The sequence below is a fragment of the Cricetulus griseus genome, chromosome 3 (genome assembly GCF_003668045.3).
Source record: "Cricetulus griseus strain 17A/GY chromosome 3, alternate assembly CriGri-PICRH-1.0, whole genome shotgun sequence".
NCBI lineage: Eukaryota > Metazoa > Chordata > Mammalia > Rodentia > Cricetidae > Cricetulus > Cricetulus griseus.
In genome coordinates, this window is record NC_048596.1 from 39,811,215 (window position 1) to 39,837,331 (window position 26,117).

At 40.6% G+C, this 26,117-nt stretch overlaps 1 protein-coding gene across 1 annotated transcript in view; it reads left to right on the forward strand.

Moving 5' to 3' along the window:
- Gda (guanine deaminase) overlaps window positions 1-26,117 on the forward strand; it is a 53,797-nt gene that overhangs the window by 19,053 nt on the left and 8,627 nt on the right. Inside the window, exons 3-10 of the mRNA XM_035441930.1 lie at window positions 2,439-2,610; window positions 5,456-5,543; window positions 7,069-7,174; window positions 12,274-12,301; window positions 14,705-14,812; window positions 17,125-17,232; window positions 19,355-19,452; window positions 22,150-22,217. Of these exons, the coding sequence (XP_035297821.1) occupies window positions 2,449-2,610; window positions 5,456-5,543; window positions 7,069-7,174; window positions 12,274-12,301; window positions 14,705-14,812; window positions 17,125-17,232; window positions 19,355-19,452; window positions 22,150-22,217 (766 nt within the window). The 5' untranslated portion in view covers window positions 2,439-2,448. The remainder of the gene's footprint in view (window positions 1-2,438; window positions 2,611-5,455; window positions 5,544-7,068; window positions 7,175-12,273; window positions 12,302-14,704; window positions 14,813-17,124; window positions 17,233-19,354; window positions 19,453-22,149; window positions 22,218-26,117) is intronic.

A 26,117-nucleotide genomic window follows, 5' to 3' on the forward strand; every position in this document is an offset into this window, starting at 1 on the left:
GTGCATGTGTACACGCATGCATACATGTAGATACAAGGGATTGCCATTCCCCACATTATTTGTTGAGGTGAGGTCCCGGTATTGAAATCCAGAGCTTATCAGTTCTACTAACGTGTCCTGGGGGCCCCTTATCACTGCCTTCCCTGTACTGGGATTAAAGGTGAGCCACCATGCTCTCCTGGTATTTATGTGGGTGTTAGAGATTTGAATTCTGGAAACACTTTATTCACTGAGCCATCTCTCTGGCCCCTCAACATCATCTTTTGGTAGTGATTCAAATTATTGGAAGAATAGTTGCTTTTTGTTTTCCTGTTTAATAGTATCCCATGGGGACAGTTTATCTGTATTTTCCCATAACAGTTATTTATATTGTTTCCAATTTGGGGCTATAATATGAACAAAGTTGCTGCAACATTTTTGCACAACCAATTTTATAAACTCCAGCTTTCTTTCTCCTGAGTAGACATTTAGGGGTGAAATTATTCACTAAGAGCCTCTGTAAGACAAGATCTCTGTCTCTGTCTGTCTTTCTTTCTCTCTGAAACACACATGCCCCTAATATCTTGAGCTATTATATTATACAGTCTCTGAAGGCAGGGAGATGCCTTATTTCTCTATAGAGTCCCCACAAGTCTTAACAGAGTTTCCTAAACATGATTGGGAAACATCTGAAGATTACCCAACTGCATATGAACTCAAAGCTGTTTGACTTTGTGGTGGTAGAGGAAGTAAGAACCCCAAGGACAGAGGTAATCGGAGAGGGCAGTGACTGACACATTTCATACTGGAGACTCCCTTGAAAATTTCTTACCTACTCACAAGTTGTTACCATTCTTTGTCACCTAGAGTGTGGCTAACAAGAGTGCTGAGCCTAGAGGGGATCTGCCACGGTCAAGGTGCCCCCCACCCCAAGCTCATGGAGTTAATGATTCGCTTTTTCAAGCTAAGGACATTTCCGGAGCTTATGTTTATTGTTATAAACCACTCTCCAACTCCATATGCTGAGATCATCACATTATCATTGCCACTGGCAGTTACTGATGCTTCTGTTTGCTAGACTCCACTCTTGTATGCAGTAATGTACTCCCCACAACCCTATGGTCATAACACTCATTTTTCATATAGTAAAGATGAGAGACAGAGACTAGATCACATGACACATATCCCACTGCTGGCTAATGGTGGTCCTCATTTAGGCTGGCTGACCTAGAATGTATTGTGTAACTGCCGTAGCAATCTGCCTACCATAAGTGACGTAATACTCAGAGGAAACTGTGTCCAGTTCCAGTAAGTGTTAGCTTCTTGCACCACAGCCTCATTACTACATTCTAGTTCCTTTTTAACATAGAGCATTTTAAAGCTGCTCATGGCTGCATCTTACATCTGGATGTATGGATGCATTTCATTTACTGGATAAGAGCTTTTCCTTGTGGTGTCAAGTGCTGAGTCCAAGTCCTGTGGGTGATTTTCCAGTTGTTTTAGGTGAAAGTAGTAGAGTAAATATCATCTGTTAATAGATGTGTGTTTGGATGAGTTGTTACAACGAGTGCCCCGGGGAACTGAATTAGCTCTTTAGATGAGCTGTATGTGTCTACAAGCATTTGCCTTTCTCCCTTCTGTGGATAGTGCTTCTGAAAACTTAAAAATATCTATTCAGAGCTCCTTGGTGTAAAAATAAGTGAAAATATGGCTGGGGAGGCTCAGCTGATCGGCAGCAAGAATGGAAAGCTGGGCATAGTGCTGCATGCCTACCATCTCAGAAGATGGAATCAGCAGAAACATGAGTTCAGTGCCAGCCTGGGCTGTACATCAAAGCATGTCTCAAAAAGGAAAGAAAAGAATCAGAGCAGGGATGGTGGTTACAGCATCATACCCTCTCCCCCCCCCATTGCTTCACCTTCAGACCAACAGTTCATTTCTACACTTTCCTGGCAAACATCAGGGGTCTCAAAGCAGCCCAGGCATGTTCTTGATGCTTCTGTTGAGAGCTTAGTCTTTGAGCACATGGAAAAGGACAGGATTTCTTGCAGCCTTCTAAGATGAAGAGGACCACAGAGCTTTAAGTCATTGTTTTTCATCTTTACTCCCCCTCTGTGATATGATGATATGTCCTTGTCCCTTAGCCCAGTTCTTGAAGCTTGAGGACTCTATTCCCACCTCTACTCTCTGTCCAGTTGTAAGAACATTACCATAGGACTAGCCATGGCTTCTCTCTTTTCTTCTGCTACAGCAGCTTGGCTTCTGTGCTTTCCTTCCCTCCACCATCTCTTAACTAGAGCTGCACCCATTGCAACTTAGGTGCTCTCTCTTATGGGACAACTTTATTCTTATTTTCTGATCTCTTTAAATAAGAAAACTTAGAGCTGTAAATGTGTAGAATAAATGAAACCCCTGTCTAAAGATGCTCCTAAATGATTTTTTTTCTCCTTACTTCCCAGTGAGTTCTTCATGCCAGGCCTTGTTGATACACACATCCACGCTCCCCAGTATGCCTTTGCTGGAAGTAATGTAGACCTGCCACTTTTGGATTGGCTGACCAAGTACACCTTTCCTACAGAACAAAAGTTCCAGAGCACTGATCTTGCTGAAGAAGTCTACACCAGAGTTGTCGTGAGTAGTCTGTGTGTGGGTGTTGTGTAATGTTTTATCATCTATTCAAACATTCATTTCTAAGACCAAACTGCAGTGATAAAAAAGTTAAGGTTGGGGTGGACTGTGTCAACATTCATTTTAAGTCCTTTCATTATCCACTAGCTTGCCACCCTCACAGTGATGAGGAAAGAACATGAGTGTAATGACCCTAGTCTCAGTCTAGTGGGTTCTCCTACAGCACTCTTTTATTCTTGTATTCTGGGTGTGTTCTCTCACTGTAGCCAATGCATAGTGCTGTTCTGAGGACCATATGGAATATCCATGTGACCTTTAGAAGGCTCTGTGACTCACTGTCCCCATCTGTAAAACTCAGAGATAACGATAGAACCTACTTGATGGATTGTTATGACAATTCATGAAGTTAATATTTTTGAGGTCCTTTAAATAGTGCCTAGCACATGTGTCTTGTCATTTTTTTTAATCTTCAAGGAAACATTAAATTTCAAATTACTTTTGGGAGGATATCACACTATTTTAGTAGGTTTTTGAGGAGGGAAGACAGGATGGTCCCACATTGCAGAACAGGTGGGAAAGTGATGCAAGGATGGACGGTGTTAGTGGGAAAACACTGGAGCCAGGTCAGTCCCTGATCGGTGGCCGCTTTGGGTGTCCACTGTGTGTTGATGGCTGGAAAAAATGGGCCATTTTCTCCTTTTTCATAAAAACTAGCTCCAGAATAAGAGCACACCCAGAAACTGGAAAACCATAGGCAGTAAAGAAGGTAGAACACAAATGCTTTTCATCTGGCCTCTGGCCTCTGCCTCCTGCCGTGAACTCTCATTGGATTTACTAGTGTTCTGGGGCACTGGCTACACACCTTCCAAACGGAAATCAGCCTAGCCATTCCACCAGTTTCTTGTCTTGTATTATCTCAGTCTCAAAGAGTAGAAACTAGTGCTTACATTCTTTCAGTTGTCTTGCTCATTTATAATTGTGGGACCTATATTTTAGCCTGCATCCACATGACACTAGAAAAACTGAGAAGGGCTAAAAGCTGGTTATGAATTGGCTAGCACACTGTGTTAATGAATTGTGTTAACCACACCAAATCTTTATCTTCAAGATGTATTTATACCTCACATTGTTCTAAAAAGGGTTTGAAATTGCTTAAAATTGCATAGTATGAAACAAAAGGAAATGAGTCATCAAAGCACAGAAAAGGAAAAGGAGGGGATGGAGAAATAAAACCCAAAGTCAACGCACTCTCTTGGTAGAGTCTGTCATAAATTTTGCTCTGTTTCTACCACATGATGTAGACAGGGAAGTCAGAAATGAAATTCACACTGTGTGTGACTTTGAGAGTCACAGTTGTTGGAATAAAAGCATATCTGTTCTTTATACTGAAGTTAAAAGATTAATTCTGACATTGCTTAATGTGGATGGATATTATGCTGTCAAAATACATTTGTAAAGATGGTTAGTGTTAGAAGAGAGAAAAGGAGAATGAAGGAGAGGGAGAGAGGGGGGAGAAAGGAAGGGAAAATTCCACTATATCAGACCTTTACACTTGAATTATATATCCTTCAGACAGTGTCTATACATATTTCTTCATCATAAATGTAGGTATTTAAAGTCAGTTAGCTCAAATGGTCTATTCCTGACAAGTATTTATTTGTCAGACATGCCCTATGGTTCTGGTTATGAGCAGGCCTACACATGCTGACAGAGATTAGGATGGAGTTGACCTCTGCTTAAGAGAGTTGGCATTCCTCCTTCATGCCCTCGCCTCCTCTCCCCTGCCCTTTCCTCATTTCTCCTTCCTTCTTTGTGTTCTCTCTGTCTTCTCACTTGGCTGTACTTTGCATAGATTTCTGAATGTTTGAGTGTTTTTAGTTCATTCCAGTCAAATATGAAAGTACAGCTTCTCATCTAGTTCAAGCTTTTCCTCATGAGAACCCAGGCTGGAGGGCTTTCCTCATACCATATCAGCACTGACTGACTGATAAGCCTTATTATAGGATGCACTTTGTAAACAGGCCCTGGAATCACTGTGAGAACATATTTTCTAGCCATTCATTTACTCTGGGAAGGAATTGTCTTCAGGAGCTGTGGGAGTGGCATGCCTGGGTGACTGAGGACACCGGAGATGAGCTAGAGCTCCTCTTAAACCCTACCCGCTTCTTGATTTGGGGGGATTTGTGCCCTTTCCACACTCACCAGTTTCTACAGAGAGTGACTCCCCTCCGCAGAGGTTAGGAATGATTGGGTGACTTCTACAGGGAGGGGGAAGTGACTGTATAGACTCCAGCCAGCGTCCTGCTAGCACCCCCATGGGTCCACCCTCTTTTCAAAGTTTCCAGGTCCTTCTCTGGGTTCTTTTCTGCAGTTGTCTCATCTTGTGATTTTCTTGGGGGTTAACCCTGTTGCTTTCACTTACCGTTGTATAAGTGAAAAATTGCTAAGGAAAAAAGACAGAATGATCATCGTTCTGCCAGGTGGAAGCAGAAGTCTGGCTGAATACATTTACTTTGCCATACACAGAAAAATCCCATTTGTACAGTCACATATAAATAAAATCCAAGTATCCTCACACAATCCCTAAGGAACAAGGAGTTAATTGGCACCACACTTTATGACCTCTGAAACACACAACCAGGACATTTAAAGTACCAAGTTTTCCTTAAGCTCACACTTTTAGAATATAAATACTTTTGCCATTTACTTAGGTCTCTTCCACATCAAGATGGCATACCTTTAAATAAACACATTTTAAAATTAAAAAGCAGACTTCTATTTTCATCTGTATGTGCCATGTGACTTTTCTGAGCACATGCGATTCAGGATTTTTGTGATTTATTTTTAGAGGAGAACACTAAAGAATGGTACAACCACGGCTTGCTACTTTGGAACAATTCACACTGACTCATCCCTGATCCTTGCGGAAATTACAGGTGAGCAGCTGAAAGCAGGATTTATGGGCACATCAGGCAAAGACAACCAGACTATGCCTGGCAATAGTTCCTACCCAGTAGGAAGCCATGCCTTTGGGTCTAGAATTTAAGCATTTGCACTTTGTACTTTTGCAAGTAACTAAGTGTCCCTGGGAATATCCTAAGTGGGCTTTTATTGCTTAAAGGATTTAATCATTTCTGTGTGGATTCTGGTCCCAGGATATGATGTTTATAGAGTTGAATTTTATATATTGATTTGTTTTTTTAAGAGCACCTTTATCAGTTTATCAGTGTATCTGTGGCAACAGTTTATTGCATTATAATTAACAGATAGATCTGGGTGGTTAGCTAGAGACTCGGGGCATTGCACCAACACAGTGTTAGTTTAGTAACACCTGTGATTCTGTTGCTAGGTACCAAGCAATATACAAAACACCCCACTCTAAATAGCCTTCTGATATCTATTGATGCCCTCATAGCACAGACAGATTAACTAAAGCTCAGAGATATCCACATGTCTAAGACCTCAGAACTGGGAAACAAAATGGAGACTGGATTTAGCGTGATGATTCCACACATACCCAGCACAGTGCCTAACACACACACACACACACACACACACACACACACACACACACACAACACACACACACACAGAGAGAGAGAGAGAGAGAGAGAGAGAGAGAGAGAGAGAGAGAGATTGTAAAACAGCCCCACCTGCACAGTTGAACTGAGTGAGGGTTCCTGCAGCACCTCTGCTGAAGGTCCTCCATTGCCAGCAGCTGATAGGCATTCAGCCAATGATAAAGATACCGATGCTGCTACAGTCAGGAAGAGCAATGACACGTCATCTGAGCACTGTGAGCCTCCTTCTTTGTGTATTTCTTACAATCCTACACAGAGCAGAGGACTCTGGGACACTGGAGTCTAGATCTCAGATGATAGCTGCCATTTTGGAGTAATCCCAGGGGGAAAAGGAATCAAATCCAAGTCGACCACCCACCATGCATATTCTTAACATTTCATATGCTACCCTTTATCCACAAAGGGTCATGACATGCATGGAGAGGATCTAGATCCCGGATGGCAGGAGAGCAACAGATGGGAGAGGAATGAGTGGGGGGGAAAGAGAAAAATTGGTATATTGAGGATATGAATATATTTTCTAGGATCTGAGGTATTCTCCTCTTGTATCATGAGAGAAAATGAGTGCCAAGATAGTTGTGACATTGGTAGAAATGTAGACAAAGTGTATAATCAAAAGGAAAAGGTAAATAAGAATTATAAGATATCCAGTTATTTTCTGACAGGTTTGGAGTGGGCTTGTGGCTGGGTGGAAGCCATTTACTATTCTTTGAATTTAGTGGTTTTGTGGCTGTCACAGTGTGAAGACAGAGAGATGATTCTTTACAGTCTCATTTTTTTAAAGGATAATTTTAATCTGAAAGTGTTTTTAGACTCCACAGAAAAAGTATGTGTTAAAAAAGAAACACATCTTCAGATTCTTTCTCTGTGTGCCTCACAGATAAATTTGGACAGAGAGCATTTGTGGGCAAAGTGTGCATGGACTTGAATGACACCGTTCCCGAATACAAGGAAACCACCGAGGAGTCGGTCAAGGAGACAGAGAGGTAATGTGGCTGGAGCTTTCATCTGTGGGGATGAGTCATCTGCTACTCTGATGGCATTTGAAACAGAGAGGAAAGCTGACACCATTAAGACCCAGTTGGGATATGAGCGTGGTGACAGACTGTTCTGATTGTTACAGTATGCAGTTAGTCCAAATACTCAAACTTGTGACAGTGGTCAGTTGGTGACTCACAGAGCTTTCCTGTGTAGACCATTCTTGACTCTCATAGAAAGTTCCCCAAGGTGTCTTTTTTTATGATAAGAAAACTGAGCCTGACATTGCCTGGGGGACTTGCCCATAGCCATTGGAGTAGTCCATTTACCATTACTCTGATATAACATCAGAGATAATCAACTTAAAGAGAGAAAAGGTGTCTTTGGGGTTATTGTTATAGAGGTTCCAGTAAATGATCTGGTGGCCACATGACTTTGATGAGGCAGGAGTGAATATAGGATACACTGCTCACCTCATGAGCCAGGAAGGACAATCAGAGAGAGAAAACTGGCCAGAATTCTAAATGCCTCTCTGGGAATATGCCCTGAGATCTTCTAGCAGGCTCCATCCACTTCCTAAGATATCCCACTCCCCATTAACACAAACCTGGACACCAAGCTTTGGCACGGGGACCTTTGTGGGACACTCATCCAAACCATTTTATTAGTGTAGATTAATGTGTCAGAGCCAGGGTTTAATAGGGTGAAAAATCTCTGACTTAAAATGTAGGCTTCCTGATAGCATGACATGGTCCTCACTCATGCCATACTTAGTGTGAGAGGCAGGAGGCATGTACAAGCAGTTCTTATTCATGCACATGATCAAGAATAATGGTGTGAGGGATCACTAGCAGAAAATATATGAGAGGTTATGGAAAATTTTCCATTTATAGATGAGTGAAAGACATTTCAGTATAAATGATTCAGGCATAGTGGTACACACCTGCAATCCAAGTATGTGGGAGACAGAGAAGGAAGGATGGTGAGTTCTAAGCCAGCCTTAGCCACATAGTAAGACACTCTTTAAAAAACTGAAACAAAAGTATTTTTTTTAAAAAAATAACAAAAAATTTATGCTTCCCTGGCATAAAGCATAGAGAAGCACAAAGAGGTACAAAACAGAGACATTTTCTTTAGCTAAGCCATCCAAAGACACCAATGTGAGATTTTACCCTATATTGTTTCGGTTGGATTTAAAAAAATGTTTTATTGATTCTTTGTGGTTTTTACATCATGCACCCAGATCCCACTCATCTCCCCATCCTATCACCTCCACCCTCTGTCCTTATAACCTTCCCCCCAAAACAAAACAAAATTTAAACTACAGCCCAGAAACAAAACAAAACAGAAAATTTTGGCATGGAAGCTGTAGTATGGCCCAGTGAGTCACACAGTGTACCCCTTAGCCATACAAATTTACTTCTAAGTGTGCTTTACATTGGGTCAATGTGTTGTAACCACCTAGCACTAACTATCCTTTTATCTTGCCATAGAAAGAGAAAAAAGATCTTCATGCATTCTGGAATCACCACAACATATTTCAAATACAGAACTAGAATATCTCCTCTCCAGAACTGTTACATGAGGAAGTGACACACAGACACAGCAGGAAAGCTGTGTTCCTTATATGCCCTCAGTCCACATTTGTGGACTTGTGGGAAATTAACCCTTTACAATAAAAGGTCTACACACTTTCAACAGTGACACACAGGCAAGAGAGACACTGAATGGTAGAGACTAAGGCCTGCTCGAGAGCCACTAGGTATAGAGTGAGTTCACCAGAGGATGTGAATAGCCTATTTTGGGGTGATCTGTACCTCAAAGGATAGAGAACCGTGTGCAGACAGAAATGTCAAAACATGGCATGGACAGAGACAACACAACAGGTCCACATGAAGTTTCTAATGTGACTGGTCCTCAAGCCACAACTCACAGATGCCAAATACACAGCAGGCACCCTGGGCACACCTATGTCAGTCTCAGGACAGGACTCCAAGAAATCTGCTTGCAAGTGTAGGGATACTCAATGCTATTCTCCAAGTTCAGTATAGTAGGCCTATCAATGACTCACAGAAAGGCAGCAGGGGAGAATAGAAGCCTAGGATCCCAGGCAGGCTAGTTTGCAAGGCTCAGCAGAGCTGCCAGGGCTGAGTGGAGTCTCATCTAATCACGCCCTACATTGCACCACAGTGGGGAACGCTGCAAACACACCCCAGCTGAGGTTTTATTCCAGGTGGACACTTAGCTCACTGAATTAAAGAATTGCAGGATAGGGCTAGAGAGATGGCTCAGGCATGCAGGGTTTGGTTTTGGTTCCCTGTACACCCATGGCTGTGCCCATATCTGTAACTCCAGTCCCAGGGAATCCAACGCTTTCTGATCTCCACAGGCACCACATACAGAAGGCATATACACACATGGAATAAAACTAACAAAAGAACTGCAAGGTCTCCTGTTCAGAGAGGAACCATGATGAGCCCAGCTTAAGTGTCCAGTCCCTCTGGTCTCCAGGTGTCAGAGTTGCAAGAAAGAGACACAGGGCAATGTCACCGAGGCTATCAAAGGACATCCCACACCTGACATGTCAACTGAATGGTGTGTGGATGCAGGAAATGTGGTATACAAAATGCATCAGCTATGGGCAAAAACAAAGTGCTAACAACATGATGAACTTTAAAATTACTGTTCTAAGAAAAACAGACTGAACACAAACGGGAACACATTGTAAACTTTCATTTATATTGAGTATTATAGAAACTGCAAGTCCACGAGACAAAGTGAGAGGTTTGCCATGCTGAGGAGGAGGGTGACACTGCCTATCTCCTTCCTATAAACCCAGGGGATCTTACTCTGGTGATGGGAATTCAAAGACTGTATTATTTCGGTAATTCCACAACCCAGTAAATTGGCTACAATTATTGAATAGAGCACTTAAAATGGGTAAACTTTATGATATGTAAATTATCCTTCACCAAAAACTCTTTTGAAAAATGGATATATGTTCCAGTGCACAATCTCTTTAAGAGTCAGGTAGGAAAGGTTAGATTTTTTTAAGTGCATAATTTTGAAGGGTTGCTTTTAAATTCACAGGAAAGTGATTCTTGACAAAGACATTAAGAGGATATAGTAGAGCAGATTCCAGATTCCCAGACTATGTGACTCTTGCATACCTCAGTGTTTCTTTCAGCCCTTCTAGCACCATTTTTGCCTCTACACAGCTGAAGCAATTCTCTTAAAGTCCAAGAATCTCAGGATGTATTGGCACATTGTAGAGTCTCCTTAGGATATAGAATTAAAGTTGAAAAACAGATTAAGCCCCTCTTCTAATCTGCCAAGGTCACTAAGTGGATTTAGCCCATTTTGTAAAATTGGTATGTTCCTTTAAAAATGTATATTTGCATGTTTTCGAGTGTGTGTGTGCGCGCGCGTGCGTGCGTGCGTGCGTGTGTGTGTGTGTGTGTGTGTGTGTGTACTAGGATCATGTACTAGTTCACACATATAGAGGCCAGAGGAGGATGTTGCCTGTCCTGCTCTGCCACTTTGCACCTATTCCCTTGAGACAGGGTCTCTCACTGAACTGCAAGTTTTTAGCTCAGTTGAAACTCCCAGCATGCCCCTGGCTCTGACCCCAACACTGGAGTTAGAGGCATAGAGAGTTTTCTTTTTCTTTCTTTTTTTTTTTTTAAATCGGTACTGGGAAATCAGGTTCAGGTCTTTGCGCTTGCATAGCAAGTGCTCCTGCCCGCTGCAGTATCTCCCCAGGCCCAGGCATGAAGGATTCTTTATTTTAAAAATTTACCCTTAGTATCCCATATTAGGATAGGGTTTCTCCAGGAGATTGGGTTTGTTAAGTATGATGCCATGCTCATTAAATTACTTTTACAATATTAATTGCACAAAATAGTAGCTTCCATTGTGGCATTTTTATATGTGCATGTGAAATACTCGGATCATATCTCCAGCTCCTCAGTAGCTTTTGATTATGGTCATTTCATGAGTTTTCATTATGTTCAGGTGCATATAACATTGGTGGAATTTATTGATCATTGAAGTACTTTTCTTACATGATCTTTAATGGCTTTCCCAAGGTATCTTGAATATTTAAGAAGGTGTTTCACTGTATTATATTTCACATCAAGAGATACACAGAAGAAATTTCTTTAGATTTGTTCTTTTGGGGCATAAGTTTGGATCTCGGCTTTGCTTCTATTTTCTGGGATTTTCTCACTTCAAGTATGTTTCCTCTGAAGTGCTGAGGTGAGAGGCTGCTGCATGGTCACAGGAAGAGGGTTACACCTCTGATCTTCAGCACTGGCCATTATAATCAGCTCATGCACAAGTCACTACTGTGGTCACTCTAATTCACAATTTGTTTCCCTGGGGCTGAAGATAGAGCCCAGGGCTTTGTTCATGCCTGGCAAGTATCTATCACAGAGCTACATTCCCAGGCTCTCGATTCACACTTTAGTCTGAAAGAGTACCAGAAGGAAGAAAACCAATAACTAACAAGTCTTTACCAGCCAGGGCAGGAATAACCATTTTGTAGGACGCTTGCCACTGTTCGAGTAGGCGTAAGTGCTAGGTTCACCACTTGTCCCATTCCACACACACTTCCTAGCCACCTCTGTCATAGTATTCCACCTTCCTCCAATACCTACTTCCCACCAGACTTTGTCCTCAGAGACTGATGGTGATACTGTGGGCATGATTGGCTTCCACATAAGAGGGGACTAGAACAAGTGTCTAAGGCTCCTAAGTGCTTGTGTGTGTCCTAGTGTTCATGGTCCTATCATCCACAGAACACAGTGCACTGTAACTCAATTACACATAATTGGAGCTGCTAGCACAGGATGTGTGGATGCTCAGAAAGGACCACAAGATGCCACAGGACAATATTGCCTGTGATTTTCCTCTTCCTCTTTTGCTATCAAAGGAAAAGTGGAGTAATTATTGCTTGTTAATCTCTGATTAGTGGTAGTGAAACCCACACTGTTAGGTATGTTTTCATGGAAATCAGGGCGTTGTAAGGATCTCATTTTCACCCCGTTGAAACATTTGTTTGAAAATGATTGACTTTGCTAACTTTCCGTTTGTCACTTCATTGCAGATTCGTGTCAGAAATGCTTCAGAGGAACGTAAGTGAATTTGTTCAGTTTTCACCCAGAGTGCCGCTTTGTTAGCTGTAGCATCTGACAAGTTGTTTCATGCCTTAGTCTGTGTACCTATGGCTTAGTCTATACTTAAGAGGTATTTTCCTAGAGCCTTCAATTGTTGACACAGTGTACCCAGGGGCTCGGCTCAGGGAGGTCAGATTTTTTAAAATTGAAAACATCTGACAAAGACTGTGAGTCCTGAGGTGTGGAGTGTGATAGCTTCTTGCACATATGCAGTGTCGGATGATGGTCCAGTGAGATCCATTCACATATGCAATGACAGGACTGCACAAAAGCCTTAGGTATCTTTTCATTTTATAACTGAGAACGTGTGCCCTTTGATCAATATCGCCTCATATGATCCAGAGATCCCATTTCTGAGTATCTATCCAAGGAAATAAAATGGGCTATATTGGAGAGATACTACATTTACTGCAGCTTTATTCACTATAGTCTCAAATATGGAAAGAACCTAGAAGTCTATGGATGAATAGGTAAAGAAAACCAATTTTATTCATTTTTACATTAAACATGTATACAGGAGAATTATACATACATGTTTGTATATACATATATGTATACAAGTGGGGGTATATATATATATATATATTTATATATATATATATATATATAACCTAAATATGTCTCCTATATCCCATGAGTATGTATATATACACATATGCATTTATAGTGGGATACTATTCATTCATAAAAAGATCTTGCTATTTGAGACAGCATAGATGAATCTGCAATATATTATGTTAAATTAAATGAATTCAGAAGAGAAATACTGCATGCTCTCATTTGTATGTGCAATCTGAAAAGGTCAAATTCATAGAAACTTCTGGCTTTTGCTTTCCAGTTGAAGGCTCATAGGACACTATATTTAGACCTTTTTTAAAAGTAGTTTTATAGTCAGGAACAATGATCTGATTTTGGTGGATTTGATTATTCACTATTAAAATTTGATTATTCACTTTATGTCTACTGAATTTGTTTATGGCTCCAGGGATATTGTGTGTACCCTTTTGTTTTTGGTTCCTGTACCCCTTGTCTGTATGTAGCACAGATCCCAAGTTTAGTCAGGTATGTGAATTCCATCCCAAGTTCACTAAGCTTGTGGTTAGTTTAAGGTGTGTTGCTCAGCTGTCTGTCACAGTAACAAAATACTAAGAAAGGAAGGGTTGCTTAGACTCACAGTTTCAGACAGTTTTAGTCTATGATCACTTGGTCTGGTGGCTTTTAGGCCTATGGTTGTTAGGTAGAGCATGATGGCAGAAATCCCAGTCAGAGGGAAGCAGCCTACCTCATGGCTGCCAGGAAGCCACAGACTACTTTCTTCCAGTTGTCTCTACCTTCCAAAGGTTCTGTCACCTCCTAATAGCACTATTAGGCAAGAACCTTTACCCAACATGAGTTTGGGGAGAATTTAAAATACAAACGGTCATTTAAGGTGTGACAATCCAGTCATCGTCCTCAAAAGTCACCTTCTGAACTCACCTCACCCATTCTTATGTCATTTCTTCTCCTTGGTCTGGGGCCTTTTAATTTTGTGACATTGGTCTCTGCAGAGGGTGAATTGCTCTGTGATCCGAAGAGGTGGGTGGCATGTGGACATTGAGGACCTACTTGCTGCCTTCTTTTTTGGTTCTGTCCACTGCTTGTGTGGATCGAGAAGCAGGCTATATACTCAGACTCAGTGCCCTGGCTACAGGGTGCCTTGCTCTGTAAACGTGTGGCACGTGAGGCCCATACATAGCCAGCCAGGCATCTGCTTTGCCCTGGCATTCTGGGGTTCATGAAGACATTGCTATTTATTGCCTCCAAGCACATCGTGAAACTGGTTTATGGCTCCAGGGGACAGGCTCACAAGTTGGTCAGCCTAGCCCTTGCTTCCCTTATGACTCTTCGCTGTCACACTGGAAGCCATAGGAATGTTCAGAATTTATTGCAGTTCACCCCTGGTGAGTTATAGATAATGCTTATAGACCCTCTTCCTTACTCCCTCTAGGGGTCATTATATCCTGCCAGCCAATCTCTGATGTATTACCAAAGAGCTCTGAGTGAGGATGCAGCCTGCACACCTCCTCAAGATGTAGGCAGGGAAACCAGCCACCACTTCCCATGTAGTGTCCCCACCCCAGGTCTCATCTGAGGTAATGAGAAGGGAATGCCTGTTTCAGAGATAGAACTTTCCTCTGGGAAGTTGGCGCTGAAGAAAGTACTGTTCTCAGTCATGAGTTGTCTTTTGGAACCTAGAACCTCTGTCTACTCAAAATTGGAGATGTTCCTCAATATTGAAACTGTAAAATCACATTGTTGTGGAATGTGCTTTGTGCTCATAATCTCCATATTTTCCTCATGAATTTCTTTTATTATTTCCAGTACTCAAGGGTGAAACCCATAGTGACCCCACGCTTTTCCCTTTCTTGCACGGAGACCCTGATGAGTAAACTTGGCAACATTGCTAAGACCCATGACTTGCACATTCAGGTAGGCACTTTTCTTTGGTTTGTGCTTCTGTCTATGCCTGAAAGATCTCTTAGTATCCCCAGGTCATCTCTAATAATCTGTAGTTCATCTACTGAGATCTCCTAGAGTCAAAGAATTTCAGGACAGGAGGCGCCCTGACTAACGTCACCAGGAAGCACCGACTGAAGCCACCTAACCCAGTCTGTCAGTTTTGCAGGTCAGGTGCCTGAAGCTTTTTTCATCCTCCATATTCTCTGATCTGTCTTAGACAGTCCAAGACAGCTTTAGAAAGAATAGCAAGGTCAATGTCATACTACCCATTCCTGATAAAACACATTTCCTTAGTGCTTTTATTTGATGCTTTCCTGGTGTTTTAGACCTTCATTTGTGGAGGAACCAATTATTATTTGAAAAGTAAAAAGAACTTAATTTCTACCTTACAAACGTGCATTTAAAATCCTTTTGTTCTGAGTTTCTTAATTTAAAACCAGGAACAAAAAGTATATCTTCCTTTATCATTAAGTTGTTGCAATTTAGCAATAAAATGCTTTTAAAATCTCACAGCTGGGTTAAAATTAGGAGCCCCCCTCCCCCACTCAAGCTTAATTACACACTGCACTAAAATTTCCCCTCTTTCAGAGCTGATGGTCTTAAAGGGAAGGGAAAGTTGGGGTAAAGGCAGCATATTGATTCCTTACTTTTATTTATTTATTTATTTTTAAAATGTATGTTCATAGGACCTATTAGCGTGTCTTCCTCGTGATTATTGTTTGTGGCTTCTGATATTTGGAATTTGGATTCAGTCCCCCACAATTATGCTCTGGTAATAAAATTCCAAATTTGGATAATATTTCCACTTTGGAAACAGTATGTTTTATTCTAAAAGAAGAAGAAGAAGAAGAAGAAGAAGAAGAAGAAGAAGAAGAAGAAGAAGAAGAAGAAGAAGAAGAAGAAGAAGAAGAAAAGAGAGAGAAAGAAAGATGCAGACAACATAAAAAACCTACATGAAAATAAATTGAATAAGACATGAAGAAGTCTCTCCTTCGTCTGGGGATGCAGTGCAGTTGACAAAGTGCTTGCCTGGCATGCACAAAACCCTGAGGCTGATCCCAGGCATAGCCTGGGTACTGGGGACACAGCAGTCAGAAGGAAGAATCAGAAGTGCAAGGTTATCCCTTGTTAGCAATCTAGTTCACAGACATTTTGGCAAACAGGAGACCAGCTCTGATTAGAGGGATGGAAGATAGGCATTTAATTTTACTATCCAATCAATCACCAGGTTGTTCTTCCTCTTGGGCTACATCCATGCATCTCACTGATAGACTGGGATTTACTCCCCGACCATGGGTAGAGTCCGATGTAGGTGCAGCACTGGTTGGGATCATTACTCACTTTTTCTTTTGTTCATCTTTCTATGTTTCTTCTTAGCACAGAAAAAGAGGCCTGGCAGAATTGGTTAGCTAGTGTTTGTTGACTCATGAATTGTTCCCATTATCTACTTTCATCACCCCTGAAATGTTTTTTTCTAGAGGCTTGGGTGGCTACTCCAGTGCAAGGTACTTTTTGTCCCCTCAGATTTCAGGTGCCCCCATGAAAGGTTGGTGTGGCTGTCTACTCACTTGGTTTGTGTGTGGATTCCCATGAGTGCCTGGTGAAGGCTCTGTCATTTTCATATTCTTTTCTGCAAAAGCATCATTCAGAAAGCCGAGAAAAGAGGCAGACTGAGGACAGATCCTGAGCCCAGCCTTCCATCTGCTTCCAGTATACTAGGTTCTGTAAAATTTCACACCTGAAATATGACTAACACATCTGCATAAGAGATGGAAAATGACTTACCTAAGCCAACACTTTTATTGGCTGATGAGAAATGGAAGCTTAGGAAGAGAACTGGCTTGCTCTATTAGGCTCTCTGTTCAAATTTTAGTTTTTTTTTTTTTTTTTTTCCTGAGTGAACCATAGATTCATCTTCCAATGGCCATTGAATTCTTATAGGATGCTGCAAGCAAGGCACTGGGCACTCTTTAAAAGAGGGCATAGGTTGTTCCTGCTATAGATAAAGGTCTTGAGGGAAAGACCCCCCCCACACACACACACACATACACACACAGAGCCATGCTCAGGATATCCAGTTTCTTTGTCATGTGTATTATCATAGAGGATGCATTATAATTACTGAAAATTAAACCTGAGCAAGTAGAGACTTCAATGTTTTCCTCCAAGTCGCCTACATCAGCAAGTTCAGCAAGTAGAAACTAGCAGCAGCATATTGAGATAGGAGATAGAATGTCAAATATTTTACAGAAAAAGTGAAACCATTCTTTCTTTGTTTGCAGAGCCATGTAAGTGAAAATCGTGAAGAAGTTGAAGCTGTGAAAAGCTTATTCCCTGATTACAAAAACTACACAGATGTCTATGATAAAAATAATCTCCTGACAAACAAGGTAAGCTCAGTATCATGATATAATCTATATAAAGCAGGCTGCATCCTTTAAGTTTCAAAATCTCAGAAGTAATCACAGTTCTTCAGGACACATGCACTTTTCAAACTAGAATAAACCCAGTGTGTGTGTGTGTGTGTGTGTGTGTGTGTGTGTGTGTATGTGTAGATATATGTGTGTGTCTATGTGTGTGTGTGTGTGTGTTTGCATGCATATGTGTATAGATATATGTGTGTATATCTACATGTGTGTGTGCTTGTGTGCATGTGTATGTAGATATGTGTGTGTCAATATGTGTGTGCCATGATATGTGTGTATCCATCTATCTGTGTGTGTGTGTGTGTGTGTGTGTGTGTGTGTGTGTGTGTGTGTGTGTGTTAATATGGGCCTGATGTTTCATCCTCCGCTTCATTCTTAAACTCCTAACAACTTTTTCCATTGCTAATTGGTGAGAGAGTGAGTGCGTATTTTTTTCCAATGATGCTTTCATAGTTAGTAGGTCAGTGGGCTTTTCTTCGAGCCGGCAGATCCATTTCCAAGGATAATTCTTTAAAGAGTGTACAAATAGATGCATTGATAACACAGGAAAGTTTGAAAATAACTATCCCCAAGGAATTGGTTAAATCATAGAATTTACATTATTAGAATTCTATCCAGCATTCACAGAGCAAAATGTGCATGCTTCCACAGAAGAATGCTCAAAACAGTTGGATATGCATGTACATATGTCTTGGTGTGTTTTTACACATAAAAAACGTTCAGAGATATACAGTGAATGTTAAAAGTAAGATTTTAAACTCTGAGGTTTAGAAAAATGCATATGTATTACTTCTATAATTAATTAAAATTATTGTGAGTAGCAAGAGACCTCATTAAAGCAGTATACCCTTTGGCCTTGGCCTTCCATGAAATGAACACACTGCTTTGAGAGTTTACTGCAACAAGCAATTTCTTAGTGACTACACAAAAGGAGATATGAATGTAAGTGATTTGAAAGGTTAGTACTTTGCATAAATAATGTAAATTTACATGGGAAGCTTTATCTTCCTTTACATATATTACCATATGATTAATAAATTAACCTTAAATTTTCGTGTTAATTATATTTGCATGGAGGTTGAAAAAGTTCTATTTTAATAATAGTTTTTGCCTATTGAATTATGCCTCCCAAAGGAGAAAGCAACTGGGTATCAGTTTTATATTAAAGTAAAAAGAAACTTTTTAGAGAATTAAATGTTCCTTGAAAACCCACAAATCTTACCAACATGAGAATTTAGAGAGGTTTCAAATGTGTGGCACCTGCTTTCATAAATAAAGTTTGCCTCCTTATGGAAAAGTTATTATGATATGACATATCCTGATTTTATGTCCATGTCAAGATCCATTGGTGACTATAATGAAACTAGTAACAGAAATAAAGGACAATTCTCTCAGATGTGGTGGCTTATGCCAAAAAAAAAAAAAATACCAGCATTCCAGAGGCTGAGGCAGGAAAATTATGAGTGTGAGATCAGTTTGGGCTGAGTTCAAGGCCAGCTTTAGCTATATAGATAGATATCATTTCTAAAACAAACCATCCGTAACAATTAACCCATAGTTCTTTACAAAATCATATTTGCACCTTCTACGTTCTCTTAGAAAGTCCTGATTGGAATGCAGACAAGTATCAGCCTACTGGAAGTGCATCATACAGATTTAGAAAAGAGGATATTTGAAAATTTTCTGTAGTAGAGATGATAAAATCGTAATAAGGTATTCAGTCTGGTTGGATTTCCTATGCTGCGGATGAGCTGGCTGACCCTGTACTGAATTGCAAATCAGCCAAAATAATCAAAATCAAGAGCCAGGGCTAGGATGGAGTTCAGTGGTAGAATACTGGGCTTGATTACCAACACTACTAAGATAGATAAACAGACAGACAGATAAAACATACAAATTTGTTGAGAATTTTGTGATGTACATTTGGATACAGGAATTTTGTCCTTTCAAATAATAGCAACTGCTTTGCAAAGACCATTGTAGCCAAGCCATTGCTTCTGTATCTCCTTGTAGTACATAGCCATGGGTATTATTAGTACAAGCAGTTTTTAGTGGTAAACTCCATGCTGGTCATTCTTCTCTTTAGACAGTCATGGCACATGGCTGCTACCTTTCTGAAGAAGAGCTCAACATCTTCAGCGAACGAGGAGCGTCCATTGCACATTGTCCCAACTCTAACTTATCGTAAGTAGACAATAATTGCTTGGCAGGTTATTGATGTGTAGTGTGGATAGGCATTTTCTGTTTTCTCCGTTGTTTCTTCTCCTAGGATCTGTTTCTATAGTTGGTTTGAATAGGGAAGGAACCCGGTAGATGGATGCTCACCTGTGCTAAGGTGAAGAAAGAAGACATTTGAAAGGGGGCATTGTTGCAGGGCATACATTTAAAGATTTCCACATGCACCAGGGGGAAATAGAACAGAGTTTAAAATCAATAGCATTCAGGTTTTACAGCTGAGAACAGACTGAAAAAAAATGCATGTCCCAGGGAGACAGTCTGCTCTAGAGTTTAGAAGGGAGTTGCGGCTCAATTGCACTTGGACATGCTGCTGAATGTATTGAGACACAGCTCATATAGGAGAACCTTGGAGGGACTTCATCCTATTTAATTCCCAAATACAAAAGCTTTATTTGAAACATGTCCTCTTTTTTGTTGTTATTGTTGTTGTTGTCATTTTGTTCTTCTTGTTGTTTTTCAAGACAAGGTTTCTCTGTGTAATAGCTCTGGTTGTCCCGGAACTCACTCTTGTAGACCAGGCTGGCCTTGGACTCACAAAGATACACCTGTAAAGGTGTGTGTCACTACCTGGTGTCCTTACCTTTCTTAAAGGTTATAAATTCATGAATGAGTCAGTTGAAAGTTATGGCTTGCATCTTCAGTGAAACAAAAAGGCCCATAGACATAAAAATGTTGTGTCTAAGTTTAGGGAAGTTGTGGATAAGGAGATCTAGTCCATAGATGCTGGGTTAGAAATTCAGAGTTGTAGAAAATAGTGTATTTGGGTGGGGGTTGATCTTAGAGAGTGCTACTAGGGAGTCCAGCACACAGGGAAGAAGTCAATAACATCAAACCAGTTAACCACAGTTGGATCCTGGAGTTGTCCATCTCAAGAAGTGATGGCACAGGGACAGTAACACTGAACAGTGACAGAAGGCCTGGGTGACTGTGGAGGAGCACCTCTTCTGACCCCCCAACAAGAACAGAGCAGCCTCTAGAAGTGGGTAGAACATCTCAGCAAAGAGATGAAGGTATTAGCAAGCTTACGAACTTTGTGAAGGACACAGATGTGTGTCCATGACAATGTCAGAAGGGCTCCTAGAGATACAGGACATTTTTCTAGCCGTTTTAAAGGTCTCAGAAGACCCTGCATTTTCAAATGGGAAGTAAATGTACAAACATTGGTGACTTTCATTATAGCTGAGGGACAAGAATTTAACATCCCCTGGATGAACAGTAAAATATCCTCTAAATTAAAACACGATCGGGCTTTTCAAATAAATGCTGATCTTCAAGAGTTTTCCTTGTGCACACTGGGGCTTTGGAAGTTATAGTTTAGTGCACTTTTTTGAGCATAGCCATTTGGCCACTGTATCCTCTTGGGCTTCTAATTACATGCTTTAGCTTTCCTTTGATCAAATGGGATGAAGATGACAAGGTTCAAAGTTCAGGCCAGGAACTCTCTCTACTAGTTGCTATCCCAGGAAGCAGCATTTGAACTATCAGGCCCCCATTTCAATGGCTTCCATCCTCTTTAGTTGTATCATTATTGATCCTGTAAACACAGGGGAAGAAAAACATGATGGAAGATTACCTTTCCTTATCTGTCATAAAGTCATCACCAACCTTCTACAATAAGACACATCAATGAAAGAAAAGCACAGCCAATGTGCTTACTCAGAGTTTATGTGACCAGATCATTAAATGAAGACCAATGGGCACAGACAGCTCTCCTCTATTTTTATGCTTTGCTGTGATGGAGCATGGCAACCACACAGAAGTGTAATTAGACAAAGAGGTTTTAATCTAATGCCAAGTTATCAAGTTGGGATACTGGAGAGAGGGCATCTTCAGATCTTCTTGGTCCCTGTGTCATATTGTTTTCCTTCTGTGAATGGGGCAGGACCTCTTCCAAAATAGAATCATATGACTGTCTATCAAACAAAGTATGTCTGAGAACTCCTTCCTGGCCAGCATGAGACACAAGGAAGGAGGATTAGAACAATCTCCTTAGGGTTTGTGGCTTGCATAGGGAAAAAGGATGGAAACTTTAGTTGTTTTGTTGTTGTTGGAGATGAACCTGGGGCCCTATATATTCTTAAATAAGCACTCTACCACTGAGTTAGACCATAGCCCTGAGAAATTCTGGCTTGTGTGGTTTGGAGACTTGGGGGAGGAGGTCAGTGAGATTTTTTAGGCTGCTTCTGAGGCCCAAAGCATCATACACTGGGCTATTATTTTTGTTCCCTAATACAAATTACTTCTTTGGGTAATACATTGTTCTGGATATATCAGAGTGAGATGCATTGTAATTTATGTTTTCTATTATAGTAGGAGGAGTTGGCTAGGTAGGAAGTGTATAGCTTTATTAGATTTACAGATGAACTACAAAGTGTAATTCTTCGGTGTTTTCCATGTAGTCCTTTGCTGCTTTGCACCTCCTCGAAGAAGTGACCTCATGCCAGGAAGCAAGAAACAGATTTTTATGATCTTCTCTACTCCACCACTTTCTTGGCCTGGTCTGACTGACTGTTGACCTTAGGGCTAATAAAGATGAGGATCCATTTCTTTTTTTTTTTTTTTAATGTGACTGCCATCTTTGACAGTGTCCATATATTGTTAAATCACCAGATCGCCTTGTTCTTGCATCTTCTTTCTCTCCAGGCTGAGCAGTGGCTTACTGAATGTGCTTGAAGTCCTGAAGAATAAAGTGAAGATAGGGCTGGGGACAGGTAAGCAGCCTCCATCTGGAGCTGAACTGATGAATAACTGTTCTGATGTAGCTGAATTGTAGGTATGGGGTCTCTGAGGCATGTGAGCTTTATTGGTTGCTAGGGATGGGTGTCTTAATAATAAACAGCAACCAAATAGAGTTCTGAAGTCTTTATCCCCACCCCCAAAGCCATTTTCCCTGTTCATTGTTTAGAAACTGGGCGCCCATGTCTAGTAGCTCACAGCTGACTGTTCCAGCTCCAGGGTACCTAACACCTTCTGGTTTACACAAGCTCTTGCACTCACATGTGCCAACAGCTCACACACAGACATATGAGACATTAAAAACACAAATTCTTAAGGAAGGAAGGAAATAGGAAATTATTCTTGCTGAAAATTCAGTCAGTGATGTAGAGAATAAAACTGAGAAAGAAAGAACACGTGAATGTCACAGGATGGTGTGGAGGCCAGACACTGAGCAAAGAGCATGAGGGAAGGCTGAAAGTGTGGTACTATGACTGACTTCCTGGCTCATGAGAAGCTGGGATATAGTAGGTCATAGTCAGAGCCTGGGAAAGAGCAGTGTTAAGAGAGCTTACACTCTGTGTGCTAAATCATAACCAACCATTGTGATCAGCTATTTTAATTTCAAGAAAAATAAAAATGCTCCAAAAGCTTTGAATCTGGGAATAAAATGTTACCACCAAACAACTAAAAGCCATTTTCTTTCAGATGATTGTTTCGTTGGTGATGGTGCAAATAATACCAAAGGCAAAAGAATTATTAATCAAAAATACTATTCATATATCAGGTCATCTCTCATTCATGTGTAAAAGCAACAAACTTCTCAACTATATAAAGACTTGGAAAAAATTCTTCTTTTGACCCCATTGTAAAGAGTTACTTGAAAGTCTCTTTTATTAGTGATGTGTCAAAATGAAGGGTCATTATATAGGGGTGTTTGTACAGCTGGGAAGTGAGAGGAAGCTGGTACCAGCCAAGCACCAAGTTACAGGAAGACAAGGTCGCATGTCTTCCCACATTTGGAAATAAACAAGCAAGGATGGCCTGAGAATAGAAAACAGACGCAAGAAGACAAGGTCACGTATCTTCCCACATTTATCTGGAAACAAACAAATGAATAAACAAAAACCAAGGATGCCCTGAGAGTATAAAACAGACTCTCTGGGTCTGGGAAAGGGATCTTGAGGACAGGGAAGGTGGGGGAAAAAAGGGACGAGGGACACGATCAAAGATTGATAAGATATATGCATGTATAGAATTGCCACAGAGAAATCCATTCATTTGTACAATCAATATATGCCAACAATAATAACAAAAAATCAGTAACCAGAGCAGGTGACACACCTCTGCTCAAATTGAGGTTTGAGCAGTCAGATTGAGAACAGTGACAGCGACAGGGAATCTAGAGCAGTAGATTTGTATCAAGAGTGCTGCTAAAGCTTCTTGAATAAATTATTTTAGAAGTCGTAAAAAGAAATGGTTAACAACGTTAAGAGTAACTCATGGTAAGTCAAAAAGACTTTTCCTTTGGTGGAAACACATGATAATTGTTTTTGAAACTGAACACTAGATTGTTGAGTTTTGATTTGTACTCCTTACGTTGTTTGTATGTTTTTAAATATATTACAAAAATTTTAAGTGATGTATGCTTCATAAGGAATAGATATTTAGGGGAATGGACATAGGTCTTCATCTGGAATTCATTTATGATTCATACATACAGACTGAGGCAATTTTATAGTGTATTTTAAAATTGTCACATGTGTCACATGACAGCAGATGTGAAATTTTCTAGTATGTTGTCACCTGCATTTGGGATTTCAGAATTTTGGATATAGAATGATTATCCTATATAAATAAAACTACCTGAAGAATTATGAAAATGGGACTCCTCCCCTCTGAAATATGAAGAAAAAGGCAAAATAAACATTGAAGAAGACCCAAGAAATAACCTGAAGGGAAAGTTGAAATATATAAAATAAATACATATAGCATGATGTACAAGTTTGTTAAAATGATGTACATGGAGCCACTGTCCCACTTGCCAGGATTGTGCCATCACTCCGTGGGATGGCTAGTTTTTCTTTATTTGGCACAAGCTAGAGTAATCTGGGATAGGGGAACTTCAACTGAGAAATTACATCCATGAGATTGGCCTGTAGAGAAGTCTGTGGGGCATTTTCTTAATTAATGATTGATGTGGGAGGGCTCTGGACACCGTGGGCAGTACATCCTTGGGCAAGTGGTCCAGGGTTGTATAAGAAAGAAAACTGAGCAAGCTGAGGGGAAGAAGCCAGGAGGCAACATTCCTCCATGTTTCTGTGTTAGTTCCTGTCTCCAGGTTCCTGCCCGGTGGTCCTGCCTTGGCTTCCCTTGATAATGGACTGAGACCTGTGAGCCAAATAAGCCCTCTTATCCCAAAGGCGCTTTTGCCACAGTTTTTATTACAGCAATAGAAACCTAACTATAACACTCCCTGAGCAACAGCCTTTGGTCTTCTTGTGGACTTTGGTCTTGTAATGCCTTGTTTTCTCCATCCTTCCTGCCTTCCTAAAGCAGGTCTCTTGGATGCCAACAGATATTGCAGTATCTCGTCTTCATTTTGTATGTGTTCACTTTGAAAAAGCCCAGAACTAGATGACCTCAACAGTTCCCTTTTCTATGCCTGCAGCTGTGTGTTTAGGAGTAGCTGGAGACAACCGTGCATTTCATGTTAAATTTTGTGCTCAAATTCCAAGAAGCCCTCAACACTGGCAGCAGAGATAATTATATTTCTCTACTAAGTATCTGGCTCCTTAATCCAAGATGGGTTTCTATCCCTCTTGATTCTGCTAAAACATTCTATTGCAGCTCAAGCCCTCCATTCCCAGCACATAGCCTCTTCTTGTAGGTCATCACAAGGATGTAAAAATAAATCAGAAATCTTTGTTTCAGTTTCCATCACCAAATTTACATACGCTCTTTCCCATCATTATGTGCTGTCTACTGGACTATCCCTACCAATACACAACCATCTAAACTGTCTCCTGACACTTTTAGGTCATAATATGTAACTGTTCTCTTACCCTGACACCCCCATCAGCTTCCTGTCCCACATTGTGCCTTTCTTCACAGCAAAACTTCTCAGAGTGTGGACATCCACACAGCTCCTGATCTCCCCTGCCCCCCAGTCCTGATTCCTGTCCAGTCAGCAAGGCAGCCATCTTGTTTCTTGATATGACCTGCTGCCATGATCTCTTTGCTGCCTCTCAAAAGATGCCATTCTGTTGTGACTGAATGCCTCTGTGGTCTGCTGTAGTTGACACTTCTCCTGGTCCTAATAGCTTACATGGGAATCAGCAAAATTGCATTAAAATTTTGTTCTTCCTCTGCTGCTGGCCATTCTTTCTTCTCTGAAAGCTTGCTCTCTTCTTCCTGGCTGTTTGGAAAGCTGTCTCCAAAGCTCAATAAGTCAATATTTTTTTGTACTTCAGATTTTCCCCTCTTAAGGGTTTTTGTCATCAACTATGGCTTCATATGCCTATTAGCTTTTATGTGTAGGTCAACTCCACTAACAAAAAGTCCCCAAGAAAAACTTGACAAATCTCATGTTTGAGAGCCTCTGTTGTTAGCAACTTTATGAATTATCAAATTGCTAATATCTGGTGTGGCATGGTACCTTGGTTTAATAGCAAGTTATTTTGTCCATTGACCTTGATATTTTTGTCTCTAAAATGGAGTTGATACTAGCAGATACCTTACATGTTTGTGTGGAGGACTGGTTAAATCAATGTTGTGTTGTTCTTATACTGATTCTTGGTATGATACAACACTAGTTTGTGACAATTGGCTATTTGGCAATGCTTTTTAATTTTATAATTATTTCACTTCTTTTTAATTAACATGAAATAGTTATA